Source organism: Neodiprion fabricii, chromosome 5 (assembly GCF_021155785.1).
Source record: "Neodiprion fabricii isolate iyNeoFabr1 chromosome 5, iyNeoFabr1.1, whole genome shotgun sequence".
Classification (NCBI taxonomy): domain Eukaryota; kingdom Metazoa; phylum Arthropoda; class Insecta; order Hymenoptera; family Diprionidae; genus Neodiprion; species Neodiprion fabricii.
Window position 1 is genome coordinate 22,192,618 of NC_060243.1, and position 14,758 is coordinate 22,207,375.

General features: G+C 45.3%; 3 protein-coding genes and 1 long non-coding RNA gene across 5 annotated transcripts; 2 read left to right on the top strand and 2 right to left on the bottom strand.

The window, feature by feature from the left end:
• The first annotated feature begins 590 nt into the window (after positions 1 to 590).
• LOC124182060 (protocadherin Fat 4) lies at positions 591 to 9,057 on the top strand. Its single transcript, XM_046568848.1, has 18 exons — positions 591 to 897; positions 1,893 to 2,021; positions 4,000 to 4,304; positions 4,401 to 4,493; positions 4,651 to 4,758; positions 5,342 to 5,443; positions 5,522 to 5,647; positions 5,792 to 5,986; positions 6,120 to 6,207; positions 6,427 to 6,536; positions 6,615 to 6,761; positions 6,842 to 6,956; positions 7,037 to 7,106; positions 7,570 to 7,680; positions 7,777 to 7,950; positions 8,067 to 8,284; positions 8,353 to 8,729; positions 8,823 to 9,057. The coding sequence occupies exons 2-18, from the start codon at positions 1,940 to 1,942 to the stop codon at positions 8,913 to 8,915; spliced, it is 2,514 nt and encodes an 837-aa protein (XP_046424804.1). The 5' UTR covers positions 591 to 897; positions 1,893 to 1,939; the 3' UTR covers positions 8,916 to 9,057.
• On the bottom strand, positions 4,803 to 7,787 carry LOC124182065. Of its 2 annotated transcripts, none has more exons than XR_006870681.1 (6): positions 7,735 to 7,787; positions 6,605 to 7,415; positions 6,081 to 6,232; positions 5,775 to 5,999; positions 5,313 to 5,602; positions 4,803 to 5,223 (listed from the first exon to the last, which is right to left on the bottom strand). It is a non-coding gene; the product is annotated as an uncharacterized LOC124182065 (long non-coding RNA). The 2 variants fall into 2 exon arrangements; XR_006870680.1 differs by having other exon boundaries at positions 5,313 to 5,624.
• Positions 9,058 to 9,391: 334 nt separating the features above from the next.
• LOC124182064 lies at positions 9,392 to 11,815 on the top strand. Its single transcript, XM_046568856.1, has 5 exons — positions 9,392 to 9,528; positions 9,847 to 9,948; positions 10,101 to 10,316; positions 10,671 to 10,775; positions 10,947 to 11,815. The coding sequence occupies exons 2-5, from the start codon at positions 9,879 to 9,881 to the stop codon at positions 11,405 to 11,407; spliced, it is 852 nt and encodes a 283-aa protein (XP_046424812.1). The 5' UTR covers positions 9,392 to 9,528; positions 9,847 to 9,878; the 3' UTR covers positions 11,408 to 11,815.
• On the bottom strand, positions 11,490 to 14,613 carry LOC124182063 (nicotinamidase-like). Its single transcript, XM_046568855.1, has 5 exons — positions 14,016 to 14,613; positions 13,681 to 13,904; positions 12,882 to 13,146; positions 12,652 to 12,798; positions 11,490 to 12,436 (listed from the first exon to the last, which is right to left on the bottom strand). The coding sequence occupies exons 2-5, from the start codon at positions 13,896 to 13,898 to the stop codon at positions 12,041 to 12,043; spliced, it is 1,026 nt and encodes a 341-aa protein (XP_046424811.1). The 5' UTR covers positions 13,899 to 13,904; positions 14,016 to 14,613; the 3' UTR covers positions 11,490 to 12,040.
• Positions 14,614 to 14,758: the final 145 nt, after the last annotated feature.

The window sequence follows — 14,758 nt, forward strand, 5'->3', positions numbered from 1 at the left end:
CGTCTAAAACTTAACGCGATATGAGCATCGCGCAGCTACGAAGTGGAGGAGGATAAATGATCGTTTGACCGAGGCGACAATGACGATCATTCTGGATCATTAAACCGTGAAAAAAGATTCCTATTCGTTTCGCTACAACTTTTTTACCGGTACCCGTGAGAAAAGATCCGCGATCCGATGCGCATCCGGACTCCGTGAAGGTAAATACTGTAACAACAGCACGCAAGCCATTGTGATCGAATTAAATGATCGATTTTAATCAATCGTTCTTCACGAGTATCGTGGAGTAACTTAAAAAAGTAAGAAGGAAAAAAAAAATTACACCTATCACACCGTAGTCCCGAATCGAGTTAACCTGCTGCAGTTACGAACAAAGAAATGTACGCGTCGTCGTAGCTGCTTATGCCGGTAAATTTGTGGATGGATACGGGTGCAGGGTTAGACGTTACAGTTTATACGTAGCGAGTTCCCCCGTTTCAGGAACACCTGTCGTCATCGTCGGTCCCCGGCGATCGTGTAGCCCCACTTCCTGCCCTCTCGGCTGTATACCTTGTCCGTACCCCTCGATGCCCGCTTACTATCCTCCGGGCTCTTGTTTTGTACAGAATACACACGCCGCCGCCGTGTAAGACCCTGTGATTTTTTCACCTCTTTGTGCGTAAAATTCGCGAGTCTTCCTCGACATAAAGCTACGTTTTTTTTGTTTTTTTATTTTATGTATTATAGTTTCGTGTGTCAAGGGTGTAGCCCAACTATGGGTATGGTGGTTCTTCCTCGAACGATTTTGCAATGACGCGGCACCCCAACTCACGAAGTCTGGACTCGCAGTGAAAATTGGATCTTACGAATAATTTGACCAGCAATTCATGGATATTCCAGATGACAATTTTTACCGTGGTGAGTATACCCAAAGTATAAGCGTGTGTAAAGTCATCACCGTACGTAAAGGCAGCAGTTTTTCGGCTTTGTTATATCGCTACATTCCCAGAAAGTTTCATCACCGCAATTTGTCAATCTAAAAGCGAAGAAACGGAGGATAAAGTACTTGACCATTTCAATTTTCAACAATACCGAAGCTGCCCGTAGCATGGAATACCGGAATGTGAGATAATTGCCTTGACTCTTGGTCATGTAGGACACGCGGTGCCGTTCTCGGTGGGTGGAATCCTCGGAGCGTGTATCGAGGATTCGCCGTCGTCACGGTGCGTTGACCACCGTCATTACATGCGTTTACGAAGTATAAGGATTGAGGAGGCGAAAGAAACGTTCGGTATGATGAATATCGGGTACCTGCACCGATATGTCAGTTTTCCGGTATTGGTCGTGGGGAAATCACTGTCGCAACCTCCGGTTCCAGCATTAGTCATAGTAGGAAATACGCAGCAGGAACTCAAACCGAAAATTAAACCGTGGATCCGGCTGATGTGGAGAAAAAGAAACATGTAAGGGGGAAGAGAAATTACGAAACCAGTCACAATTAAGAATGGAAATTAAATCGTAGCCGCGATCAGGAAACGCTCGGCAGGAGCAACTAGATTCGGAGAGACAATCGCGAATACAATCATCACCCACATATTTAACATCCATATACAGGCTCATAGAATATAAGCCCACGTATCGCTGCACAAAGTTTCTCTCCGCATGCTTTCTAGCCACGCGTGTACAATAGTACACCGGCTCTATTTTCCCTTCTGCAGCGGCACATTTTATTTCTGCAGATATGTTACATATAGATGATGGATGTGTAGGATCATCCGAGGTGTTCATGGTGCACGTAGAGTGAAGGGTGCGGTACAAATTGGGCTCGTGATAATACAACGATTTGCAATTTTATTCGACTTGTTGATATATCTAATGCTATACTTCTTTTTTGACTGTTCTCACGCCTACAGATGAATGAAGAAATGTTTGTATTCATGGATGGAGACTTTGATACGATATGGAGGTAGATATACTGATAAAGATTGTAATCTCGCTGATCTACTACCGCCTCATCCTGCATCAACCTGCTGCTGCCCAACGTAAGTCCTCATACATTTACGTGCTTACTAATCGCCTTCCTACAAGCCCAACCTATCGTTGTAACACACGTTGGATTCGTCATCGCGAATCGGGATCGTTTATTTGCACATCTTTAACAATCACCGATTCCCACGATTCGCAACGAATCTTTTTCACAAATTTCCTCACTAGCTATCGAAAATATTCAAATATCAACAAGTAATTTAGTTGATTTAATAATTTGGATAATTCTCGAACGAGGGATCATTTATTTCGACGGCAACTTTTCTCATATTTGCAAATATTAATGAAAACCAGTTATAGTTTGTTGATACCTAGACAGCCTAGTCGAAATTCCGCCTCCCAGAATTGGCAATTAGTAACGGTCAGACGGTCCGTTCTTACACTAGCGACTGATTAAACTATTATGGGAATAGCGAAACGAGTAAAAAAATAACGGAAAAAATATCGATAAGGAAATAATGCTCGCATGTGTACAATAAATCTGGTAATAATTAGCGCCATTGCGAGTTACGTAGAATCCGCGTATATAAGACACCCTTGGAGGGATATTTCTATGCCTGTAGTCGTATACATGCGTCTCCCCAGCACGCGAATGCGAAGCGATCAGCTCGAGGTATGAATGCGGCTGGCAGACGGCCCAGCCAGGCAGCTAGCCCTGCCTTAGCCGGAAGTTCGCTCCAAGGAACCGCGAATGTATATAGAATATCCACAATCAGGCACACACAGGCGCTCAAACGTATAGGTGTTTGCTGTTATGATATACAAGTACATAGCACATCGTGTGGGCAGATGGCCGAATGCGCGTGCGTGTGTGCCTCGCACCAAGTAAAATATCATTCTTGACACGCACAAGTATACCATTGTACGAAGTATTACTCTTGTTGTAACTTGTACCCTACTTCTTAAACGCGGTATGAGCGCACGCGTATCATCCAACGCCTTCATCATACGTTTCACGCAATATGTGTATTCTTACTAATACGCAGCCTGCGCGTATGTTTTACTCTTAACTTGGCGCACCTTCGTTCCCAAAGTTCTTTCAATTTCACTGTGTGTTCCGTAGTAATAAAAATAGACTTTTTGTGAGTATCGTTATAGAATTATTAATCTCTTGTTGACAATATTTTATTCACTTTTGTATTAACTTAAGGGATCGAATAACGTACGGATATAGATTTTTGGTGTATCATTCAGTCAGATAGTTTCGTGAACCCAAATAATTTTTAAGACTGTTTTTTTTCTATCGAACGTTTTGTACTGTAGTCGACAAAACGCGAGGAAAACGTGACGGAGTTACGGAAGAAGGAAATGTGTGAATAAGGGATCAACTGAAGGCATATTCAACTTTGACGCAACGGTTACAGCTGATTTATCTAGCAGTAAACGCAAAAAAAAACCTTTCAGCAAATCTTCGCAACTATTGAAACAATTAGAAAAATATTGAAGCGAACCCGATCGTTTATCTGGAAATTGTTCAACTTTCTTGTTTGTTCTATTTGGGCTTTTATCATTAATAAATTTCTTTTATTTCTCTAATTTTTATTTTCACATGAGCCAATAAAACTAACTGAAAACACATGGGATTGAAATCAGAAATCAAATAAAATAAAATTGCCATCGAAAACCTACACGAACGAAACAAGACTAAAGTAAAAATGTCGCAGTTTGTATTATAACGAAAAACGATAGCCGCCTATGATCATGCAACTTCATTGAGACTAAATCTTAAGCGCCTGAGAGAAGGCAATCTGAGTGTAGTTATAGACGCCTAAGTGTAAGCAACGCAATATTCATTACAGCAACGTTGAATGCCATTCGCAAGGGGCAAGCCGAAACTGAATTTATTACAAAATGACGGATCCCGATACAAAAACCCTATCAAGAAACCAACGGAACCAATGTGCAAAAACTATTATCTAAAAGCGTAGGACTTAATCCTTAGATGTATAAAAGTATTTTTTAATGGTTGATCAGTGATACGCGACACAAGATGTTTTCTCGAGAACGGGGCAACAGCGGCCCACCTTTTCGTCGGAGAAGAGCTGGAGGTCGGCGGAGTCGTCGGTGCGATCGGCGTGATTGGGGATCCTGTGATTCCTGGGGATCTGGGATCCAAGGGAGATATTGAGCTGCGGTTGCAGGAGAAGGATAGCCCAGTAGCAATTTATCCCGGGTCAAAGAATCTCACCCTCACCAGGCCATTGGATAAGGAGGGTGTCCAGGGACCGGCCAGTGTTTATGTCAACGTTATTTGTGAAAGGAGACGAACTCTCGATCCGGTTTGTATTATTTGAAGCTTAACTTTCATCTCGCAGAACGATAATAGTTTTAATAAAGAATATATTGTGTAACATCAATTTTGTCCAATGTCGCAGGGTTTCGTGATACCGGTAAATATACGAGTGACGGACGCGAACGACAATGCTCCACAATTCGTCAATGCGCCTTACGTCCTTAACATTTCCGAGGTAAGGAGGATCTGCGAGTTAATTGATGCGTATTAACAAGACTTATTCTCAGCGATTGTACATACACCCAAATTCTCGCATGGGCAACTCTTGACCTACTGTTGTAAAAACCGTTAGATCACGATAATGAAGCGGCCACTTCTTCGCATTGTTGAAGGTGACGGTCGTCGGCACGAGAGTGCTTCAAGGTGTTCGAGCGATCGACGGGGATCAACCAGGCCCATACTCGACGGTCGAGTATACCGTACTGCCAGGACCGCACGCGGTAAGTTAGATAATCAGACAAAAATACGGAGATAATTATCGATATATTATTTGTGAATTCCCTTCGTAAAACTTGTAATCAGTGAAGATGATTATGATGGGTGATTTGATTCACCGAATTGATGACTATAACGAAGCTGCAGTTATCTATAGCTGATACAAAACTAAAATTTGTCTATCAGACGTCTTATGGAAATCTTATGACGCGAATTTCGGTCTCCAAAAGACGTCCAACGTCACAAAGACGTCATTTGGATATAAGACCTCCTTTAGGCGTCCAAAGTCACGTTATAAGACTCTCATAAGACGTCTGATAGACAAACTTCAGTTTTGTGTTACCTGGGTAGCGCAGATGATGAACATTGCATCGACGACAAATTTCGTTACTTTTAGTGTTATGTACAGCCAGCTGTGTTCGTGGACGGTGAGAGACTCCGTCTGCAGGTACCCCGAGCACGTGCATGACCTTAGTAGTAGAATCAATAATATTAGTCGAAGTGTAGTCGAGATCAGTCATTTATTAAGCGACACACTCGTCATTTCTCGATTATTTACCTGCCGTATATAACTGTCTATCCGCATAGGACTACTTCGTGTTTGTAAACGCTCTGGAAGGCACTCTGGTATTGCGCAAGCCACTGGACTACGAGACACTGAGCAACTTTTCCGTTGGAATTCGAGCCCAGGTTTGCACGAGATGATGTTTCTCTCTCTCAGAATCAGTATATGCTAAGGTACATCCTTATGAGTGTTTCTTCCTATAGGACCAAGGCAACCCCCCGCAGTCGACGGATACGGCCCTTCGGGTGAACGTGATCGATGCCGATGACCAAAATCCAGCCTTCCTAAACGACCAATACAAGATCACTGTACCAATCGGAGAAAAAAGCGTAAGTAGAAATATTCTAAACCACCTGGAATTAGTGGATTCAAGAACCGAACAATACTCGTAGTATATAAGTTCACCGTTTTCTATATGAGAAATATAGTAGAAAAGAATCAGAGAATAATGTATACCTCCTCGCGCGATGCAGGGGACGACGTTGGGAGTGGAACCAGCGGCGATACGGGCCGTGGACCAGGATACCGGGATCAATTCGCCGGTTCGCTACACGCTTCAAGGGGGAGCCGTTTCGTTCCTCTCACTGAACCCGGGGACGGGGGACGTGGTGCTCACCAGAAGCCTGAGGGACCACGAGGTCGTCGCACCCACGACGCTGGTGATAAAGGCGAGTCGATGTTCTGTCAAGTTTGCAAATTATAGATTATCGATGTCTTGTGTATATCATCGAGTTCGGAGAAAATTACCCAACGCACGCACACCTTGTAATGTCTATGTTGTTCCATTCATGGCAATCGCAGGCGACCCAGGTTGACAATCCGGATCGATACGCTCTGGCAACTGTCGTCGTCGCCCGGGAGGGAGGACTCGGCGCCGGACCCACAGCCGGTAAACGGATCTCTTCATACGTTACCTATTTGAGAACAAAAAGAAAGAAAAAATTAGACAATCATTTTTATCTTGGAGGCAGTAAATTAAATTTTTGGACATTTATAAACAAATTTGAAGTCATTTTTCAGGACATATTTCTCAACTTTCAAATTCTATGACCTAACTGTGGTTCGGGCACGTTTATACAAACGGTGCAATAAATAAATGATCGCACAGGTGGACGACTTCCGGTGAGATTCGTACTGAAGGACTACCAGGCTTGTATCCCGGAAAACACACCGCCAGGAAGCATTCTCCTCACAGCGGGCGTTAACAAAATAGACCCGGTAAGATTTGTCGTTAGGTGATCATAGATGTAAGTTGTGAAACAAGTAGCGTGTCCGTAATTCTTTACCTAACTGTAGAACTTGAGGTTCTGGCTGGTCGGGGCGGGCGAGGATCTCGAGAGGTTCGCCATCACAAGATCCGGTGAGCTCATCCTGAAGGGTACCCTAGACTACGAGCGTCGGATACAGCACAGCTTCCGGGTTCACGTGACGGACGGGCACCACGTAAGGCGTTGGGTTTCCATTTCTGTCTCTTCATTTTAACTTTAGCTCCATAATCAATTTTCCAAATTGCTACTGTTCAGAACGATACAGCGAGAGTGAACGTCTCAGTCGAGGACGTCAACGAATGGGAGCCAAGGTTCCGTCATCCAAGGTACGAGCTTCATGCGAGGAGTCTCCGTCAAGGTTCTATTATAGGTCGGTACAAAACAAATTTGCCGTACGCCGAATTTTTATGCGGAGCGGTATTTGCATAGAGAACTAATTCTTGCTTACAGGAAGGCTTGAGGCAGCAGACGGGGACAGAGGGGACAGGGTCTCGCTTTCGCTGAGAGGGCCAGACGCGAGGTATGACTTATATTTTTTTAAATGCTAGGTCTAAGCGTCAACAAAAATTTACTTGTCTCCCATGACAAATCTTGACCATTTTTGCACAACGTGAACGACAAAGCTGCACTGCTGAAAATTAAACCTTCGCTTCCTACCTGTGACTTTGTAATATGGGACATGTCCGCGGCCGGCGAGATTTCTAAACTACCATTGGGGTCGAATGAAATGAATAGGTATGGGAATTAGCTTGATGATGACCAGAGCTTATCCTATGTAATGCTAATCCATATCACTGGCTAGACTGAGCTGTGCTGCCACTAAATATATCTGCAAGTCAAAAAATCTATGCGAAAATTTGCACAACTATACATATAATCCTTACCGGTTTACACTTAATAGGAATTCAAATACAATTACAGATTGGGCTAACACTAATTCATACACATTCTAATGCATTCGTATAAATTCATGCATTTTACAGATCTTTCGAGATTCGGGACAACGGAGAACTGATACTGAGGTCGTCAGGCCCTTTCAATGGGACAACGGCTCGACTGGTCGCCATTGCCTCGGACTCAGGTCGGCCACCGAGGTGAGTTATTTTCCGATATTTATCAATCACAGGATTGCCGAATGGGCGTATTACCTGAAGTGTTCAGTAGGTTATTCAATATCAACTCGTATTCAGGTCCAGCATGGTGCCAGTAATCGTTCATCTTCCGAACACCGGTTCCCTGCCAATTGCCGCAAGGGCCGCACCTGCCTGGCTCGGAAGTAGCGTCCTTCTCGTCGCTGTTTTTGGCGCGGTCTTGGGGCTTCTGGGCGTCGTAATACTCGTCCTCATACTATACATATACAAGCAGTACGTACGATATATATACCTCCACACACGCATCGTGTTCCTTTTTTTTCAATATAGTAGGAACCAGGATAACGAGGCTGATAAAGTCTATACCAGTTAAGCTTTGTTCTCTTTAGCAAACGACCGAAGAGTAGCAATTCGGTCAGCTCGTCGGGTTCGGGGTATCGGGACAAATCGCCAATTCCCTCGGCGCTGAGTCCGACGCCCCGGGTGCTAGCTGCCAGTGCGTTACGGGACGCGTCGGAAGGCCGCGGTGTTGCTAAAGGGACAAACGACGTGGACAACCCGGTCTTCGGCGACGACAATGACAGCAACTACACAGCAACAATTAAAAGTACGTCCGCACTGACATTGAGCGCGGCATTCCTTCATTTGTGCAAATTTCCAACTCGATTTTTACAGGTGTCACCTCGGCGCGACAGATGCCCCAGGTCTGCGCAAGGCACAAGGTAGCTCCGATGGTCTTGCCCCCTGTGGCCCCAAACCTGGCAGCCATCAGCCACATTCCGAACCTCGGTAGTCTCGTGCACAACATAAACAACCTTGCAGGCAGCGGTCTTCACCGCGGCAACGCGAGCTCGGTCAACGACTCCTCGAACTACTCTGCCGATCCTCCGGATTCGCTGCAGGCTCCAGTGTCCGCCTGGCCCGCGGGTTCCATGTCCCGGAGGGTGAAGAAACTGTCCTGGGACGACGACGACGTCGACGAGGCCGACGAGGGCGATAACGACGGTCACAATAATAACAACAATAAGCATAGGATCAACGACGCCGACAAGGTGAGTCTACGAATGCAGATTGATATTCGTACGAACGGATTCGTGGAGTCGACGAGATTTGCGTGCGGGTGATTCTTGGCCGTGTTTTTCCAGGCTGTAGACAGTGTCGAAGTTGCGCCGGATGTCAGAAAACCTGGAAACGGTATCAACGGTAGTGAGCAACTTAATCTGACCGTGTACTTTTGAACACCATGTGACAGCTTAATTGCAGTCTCTCACCTCGACGAAGACACATATACGGAATTATTATAATGAAACTAAAGACTTTATATTGTATATTTATGATTACTATATACTGAATAAATTGTACCTACATGTACTCAACGAAGTGAAAATGAGTCAACAATTTTCCATATCCTGGGTACAATGTAAGACGTCCACGATACGGTGTCGCGTAGAACCAGTCAAGGTGTAACTGGGTCAATGGGTTATTGGGTCAGCCGGTCATCAGCCTTGCACAAATCGTGTACGAAAACAGCACAAATTTGCGGTACATATCCACGTATGACGTTGAGATATGATTCTGCAACGTTTTAAGTCCGTTCTTAACACCGCAAAGATTTTATACTACCCAAGGAAAGAAAGCAGCGTATCGCGTAGGCACCAACGGTTCTCCGAACAACACTCGGCAAAGACAATCAGGTGGGGAGAAAGCGGGCCGATCGTCATCACAGGTGAGGCAGACTGCAGACGCTCCGGAACCATAGTCAGAGTCGGGGAGCGAAAACAATTCAAGGATCAAGTGTAGATCAGAGGAATCTCTCAGCAAGTGCACCTCGACAAGATACATTGTATACAGGTAATCTCGCGTCCGTTATTCACAATCTTTTTGCATATTCATCTACTTGGAGCATTCGTCCTGTAAACTAAGGCTCAGGTTCCTGCCACGTTAATCGTTGAATTCCGAAGAACCGATCTCAGATAAGGTCCGCAACGACATGAGTTGCAGGTCGTATACTGTGGCTGTATCAGAGTGTTGGAATTTCCGGGAGAAAGTTTCAAAGTATACGCACGTATATACGTGTACGCATATATGGAACGAACGCAATAAGCAGTATGAATTTTGAATAATCGTCTGTATTTTTTTTCCTCATGCTTAATATCCAAATTTTTACAGTTTCGTTTGGATCCCAATATCAACGCGACAGGATGCTAGGGGTGTGGATTGGGGTTCTGACCCCTCTACTGACGGTGTGGATTACATTGCCGTGTGTGAGTGGTACGTATGCCTCAGAAGTGACGAATTGATATCGCTACTGCTTAAGATGATGATGAAGTCATTTTATAGCGCAATAGACACACCAATACTTACTTACTAATTATACTTACTTACAATAATACTTACAACACCAATACTTGTTCTTCACACAGCGATATACCTACCCTCAAACGTGTCAATGTCGTCACCCTGGAGAGCCGACTCCCCAGGGCCCTGGAGCGAAATTCTGGAAGACTGGGTTCTTAGTGATGGGGCTTCATCTCGTACGTCAAGGGTCATGAAGATCGGCGACAATGCCCTGACTGTCTCACCATCTGGCAACTCGCCGAACAAGCGGGATGTTTCCGAAACGGACCTGTACCTTCTGGGTAGGTTTCATTGAAATACTGCAGATAATAGCATTAGTTTTGTGTTTACATACAGTATATGTATTTCATATCTGGCCCTTGAAATTCATAACCAGCAACCTATATCAGTTAAAAAGTGAGATTAAGTATAAACGAAGCATAAACTACAGCCTCAAATTAAATAGTCAGCACAGCATCAATTGCTGTGTTACGTCCGGTGTACCACCTCGCTCTATTGTTCCTACTCGCTGACTCTCCCACAGTTCTTATATGAATATCATATCGGGATTAAACCACATTCACGGACGTAACAGCTGTTTTTTCCTAAAATTAATAATCTAGACAGTTCGTAGATTTCATTATCATTTCCCATAGGAGCGATAGAAAAACTCGTCTACAGGGTGGATTACATGGAAAAACGCTTAAGAAGAGCAGAGGAGCTGCTCTATTATGTGGTTTCTGGAAACAATCAGGCTAAAGGTAAAATTCCTTAACTCATTTCAAATAACTGTCCTCTGCTCACCGCTGCCTCAGCTATGGCCCAATACTTTTCCTTGAATACGAATCGGGCTTATCTCAACGAAAGGTTGACGCATCGTTCGCGTTATCGCGGTCATTAAAAGCCCACTTGACACGATGCTCCTTTATCAGATCTGTGCCCGAATAACTACACGCGGGTGGGCAAGAACTGCTACCACTTCAGCGTTCGCGAGTTGGACTGGAAGTCGTCGGCGAGCATGTGTAGAAGTTTCGGTGGCAACCTAGCGGAGTTGGAGTCTGTTGAGGAGAACCAGGACCTGATAGCCCACCTGCAGTCGGTCAAAAAGGTCCGGGGCAAGAGCTTCTGGACAGGGGGATTAAATCCTGGTCTCCTGTGGATATGGGCTGGAAGCGCACGACCTGTCCACCAGGATACTAAGCAAAACGTCACCGGCGACGGGAGGTGTCTTAAGCTCGAGTACAACCCGACCTCAAGGATATATTCGTACAAAGGCGATGATTGCGGGGCGAGGCACAGCTACGTCTGCGAGTTTTCTACGGATGATGAGTCCGCAAACAAACTCGAGAGGACAGCGCGCGAATTGACGATGCGCCGTCAGAATGTAGATTAAAGTTTTGATTTGCTCACTTCTTTTTTTACGACGCTTGAAAACCGACCCAAGCCTGGGGTACAGTCACTACCGCAAGTTGATATTTATATTTATTATTTTAGCATTTATTATCGTTATATAGTACATACTTTGCCTTGCCCGTAGCATAGTGATATAACACACGGAGATACGCTCTATTGTACATATATAAATAGATACATACATATGTACGAATGCTATGATTGATTAAAGACTTGTGTACCGTTACATAATAGTAAGTAAGTAAGTTGTAATACCTATGCATTATTTGCGAAGATGAGGAATAAAAATTAAATTAAATTTCATCAAACGCCACAGTTATTCACGTGCAGTCGTACTTTGTGCGACCCTATAACTGCAGTCGCGGCGTACGTTTGTTGCGGCGATAGATAGACTAGAGAAAAATACTTGCCTAACGTACATGAATGAACTCACGTGAGGAGATAATTCATCCGAAGCGGTACGCAGTTCAAATTTGTTTAAAAACCAGAGAAGACTACGGAGCGACGCTACAGGTACGTAAGACGTGAGTAGCAAGCACGGGGGAGGGAAGGGCAAACTCTGCAATGGCGAGGTGGGTTGACAACGAGCGACGCCACGCTACATCCGATGCAATTATTCTGCACGAGAGACCACGGCGCCATGTTTCTTTGCCATTGACTTGGCAAGCTGCAGAGCCATCACGAGACTGCGGGTATCTCCGGTGACGAACCGCGGCACAGCTTGCGAATCGGTCAGCAGGCCGCCACCATCCTCGATAAGGCGTCGTGTGTTCTCGACGTCGACGGGGTTGACGCCACGGCAGCAGTCCTCGACGACGGCCAACCGGTAACCGAGTCGAAGACCGTCGAGGCAAGTCGCTTTCACGCAGACGTCGTAAGCGAGGCCACACACGTATAGATCCGTCGCTCCGACCTCCTCCAGGATGTTCAGCAGCTCTCGCGAGTCCGCACAGTTGTTATCTGAGAACACTGAGTATGCCTCCATGTCCGGATGCTGGCCCTTTCGCACCTGAGGGTGGATCATTTTACATATATAATTAAAGTGCAGTCTGCATTTATCAGCTCAAATGAAAGCTTCGTGCGTATAGTGTACGACATGCGACATGTTCTGCGGTATACGCGCTTGCAGATTATGTGTTTTTTTCTTGAATATCAATGACATGTCATAAGTATTCACGAAATTCCGAAAGATTCCAGGTAACTGAACACCTAGATCGTTCCTACCTTGCCTGATCCTGGCGCTATCACCAGATCCTTGTGCAGCTGGGCCCCCCAGGAGTCAATTACGCAATGCTTCGGCCACAATCGCTGTTCCAAGTATGGATCGCGGAATACGACTGTGTCAAAGAGCTTGGCCTCCTCTTTAGAGATCTGCAACGAGACAATGCAAGGATTGGGTAGCTGCCGTGTAATGACTTGAAAATCTCGCGTAAATTTTAAGGTGCAATTTGTACCTTAGAATCTGAGTGGAGCTCGCGAAGGCCAAGGTTTTCATAGAACCCAATGTGCGTATCAGGGTGCCAATCAAGGGAGTAGACAACTTTGTGCCACTTTACCTCAGCCAGCAATCGATTTATCGGCTCGATTACTTCAATGCCGTCTTGCCCCTTACCGCAGTGTCGGAGCGCGAGCGAACCATCGATGAAATCGTTTTGCACGTCGACCACGATTAAAACATTCACAGGATTCACCACGACCAACGTCCATTCGTTGTAACACCTACAAATCATCCCTTTGTGTGAGTGGGCACCAACGTGCACGATGATAAAACAAATCGACAACATATTCAAACGAATCAATGCGGAATACAGAGAATAAAAAATTTTTATTTTCAACTGAATTTTGAATGAATGAATTTGGTGAATTTTAACGGTCGCAACCGGCTTACGCAACAAATGTTGCTTAGTCGGTAATGCTGCCTCGTACTTGTTGCGCGGTATACGATTTGCATCGATTCTGCTCGGCCTTTTTCAGAGTGACGATAATTTAACCGAAATTCATTTCCTTGATCTAAAAATATACTGGGCAGCTTTGTGTACATAAAAATTCGCACGCTATGTTTCTTTAGTCGAGAATTCCTGGCATACTATACAGACTGATTCCGAATATTTGTAAATAGACTACCGAATATTGACGTCCGACAATGACTCGCCGAGGAGAGGCACTTTCCTTGACTGAAAAACGTAATTTTCTTCTTGGCTTGCCGTATCTGAAATAAATTGAGAGCGCATTAAATCGGCGAGATCGACGTACCTTTCCCATTCCTCGCGATTGAGGTATCCGTCTTCGTCGAGGTCAAGGATGTCGAATATGTCCCTGACCCTGTACTCGTGTCGCTCAACCTCGTCGGGCCCGAATAGCTCGACGCACATGCTCCTGAACTCGTCATAGTCTATGAGGCCGTCGTGATTGGCGTCAAACTTGGCGAGCAGGGCATCCGAAGAGTCCCAGGTTTTCTTGTCTAAGACCATGGCTTTCTGGCGAATAAGAATCAACCGTATGCAATACAGAAACATACTCGTGAAAGGACGCGGTGAAGTCAGAGAGAGAGCTAGATCAGTTACACTAGGCTCAAATAATCTACCTACTTTTATTGTGAGAAAAAGAGAAGGAGGGAGATGTGGCCGACTCGGTACTGTCTTTGGGGCCTGAGATGCGCGATCCTCGATCTCTGAGGGGTTCGGTTAGAGTGCTGGCGCGATTTCGAACGATGATGGCAGACCCCTTCCGCAATACGACATAAATGAATGGCGAATACACGCAGAGGCGAGTGAGTATCCCCGCACGGGCGGGTACGTTTATATCGACAAAACAAATCTGGTTGCTTGCGGTTGGGGGAAGTCCCCTCTGAAGAGGCGCGCGCAACTTTCAACCGGCACTGCGGCGAAAACCGAACTCAAAAGAATCCGTTGGGGGGATCCACTGACTACGATCTTTACAAAAGAGAAGCACCCGGCGGAGGGGGGGGGGGGGGTCGTGACTCTCCTTGTGTTCTTTTCTGCCTTAGTTGGACACTTTTTAACCGTTCTCTTCCTTGTTCAGATAAAATTAGATCGCCGCATAGTCTTTTCATTCTGCATTCGCCGTTCGAATGGTAAAAATGAATAGCAATGGCGATATTGGATACCCTGTGTTGGTGAGTATCCTACGGTCACAATACAGATTACATAATATATCCGTGACGCTCCAGATCGCGTTACGGGGGAGAGAGGGAGGGGGGGGATGTATGTGTAATAGAAGGCTACACTGGGATGTAAATTCATTGCATAAGGAATATTGTTAAGCGCTAGTTCGGTATCCGGTGTATGTAAATATACTTTACAAACTATGG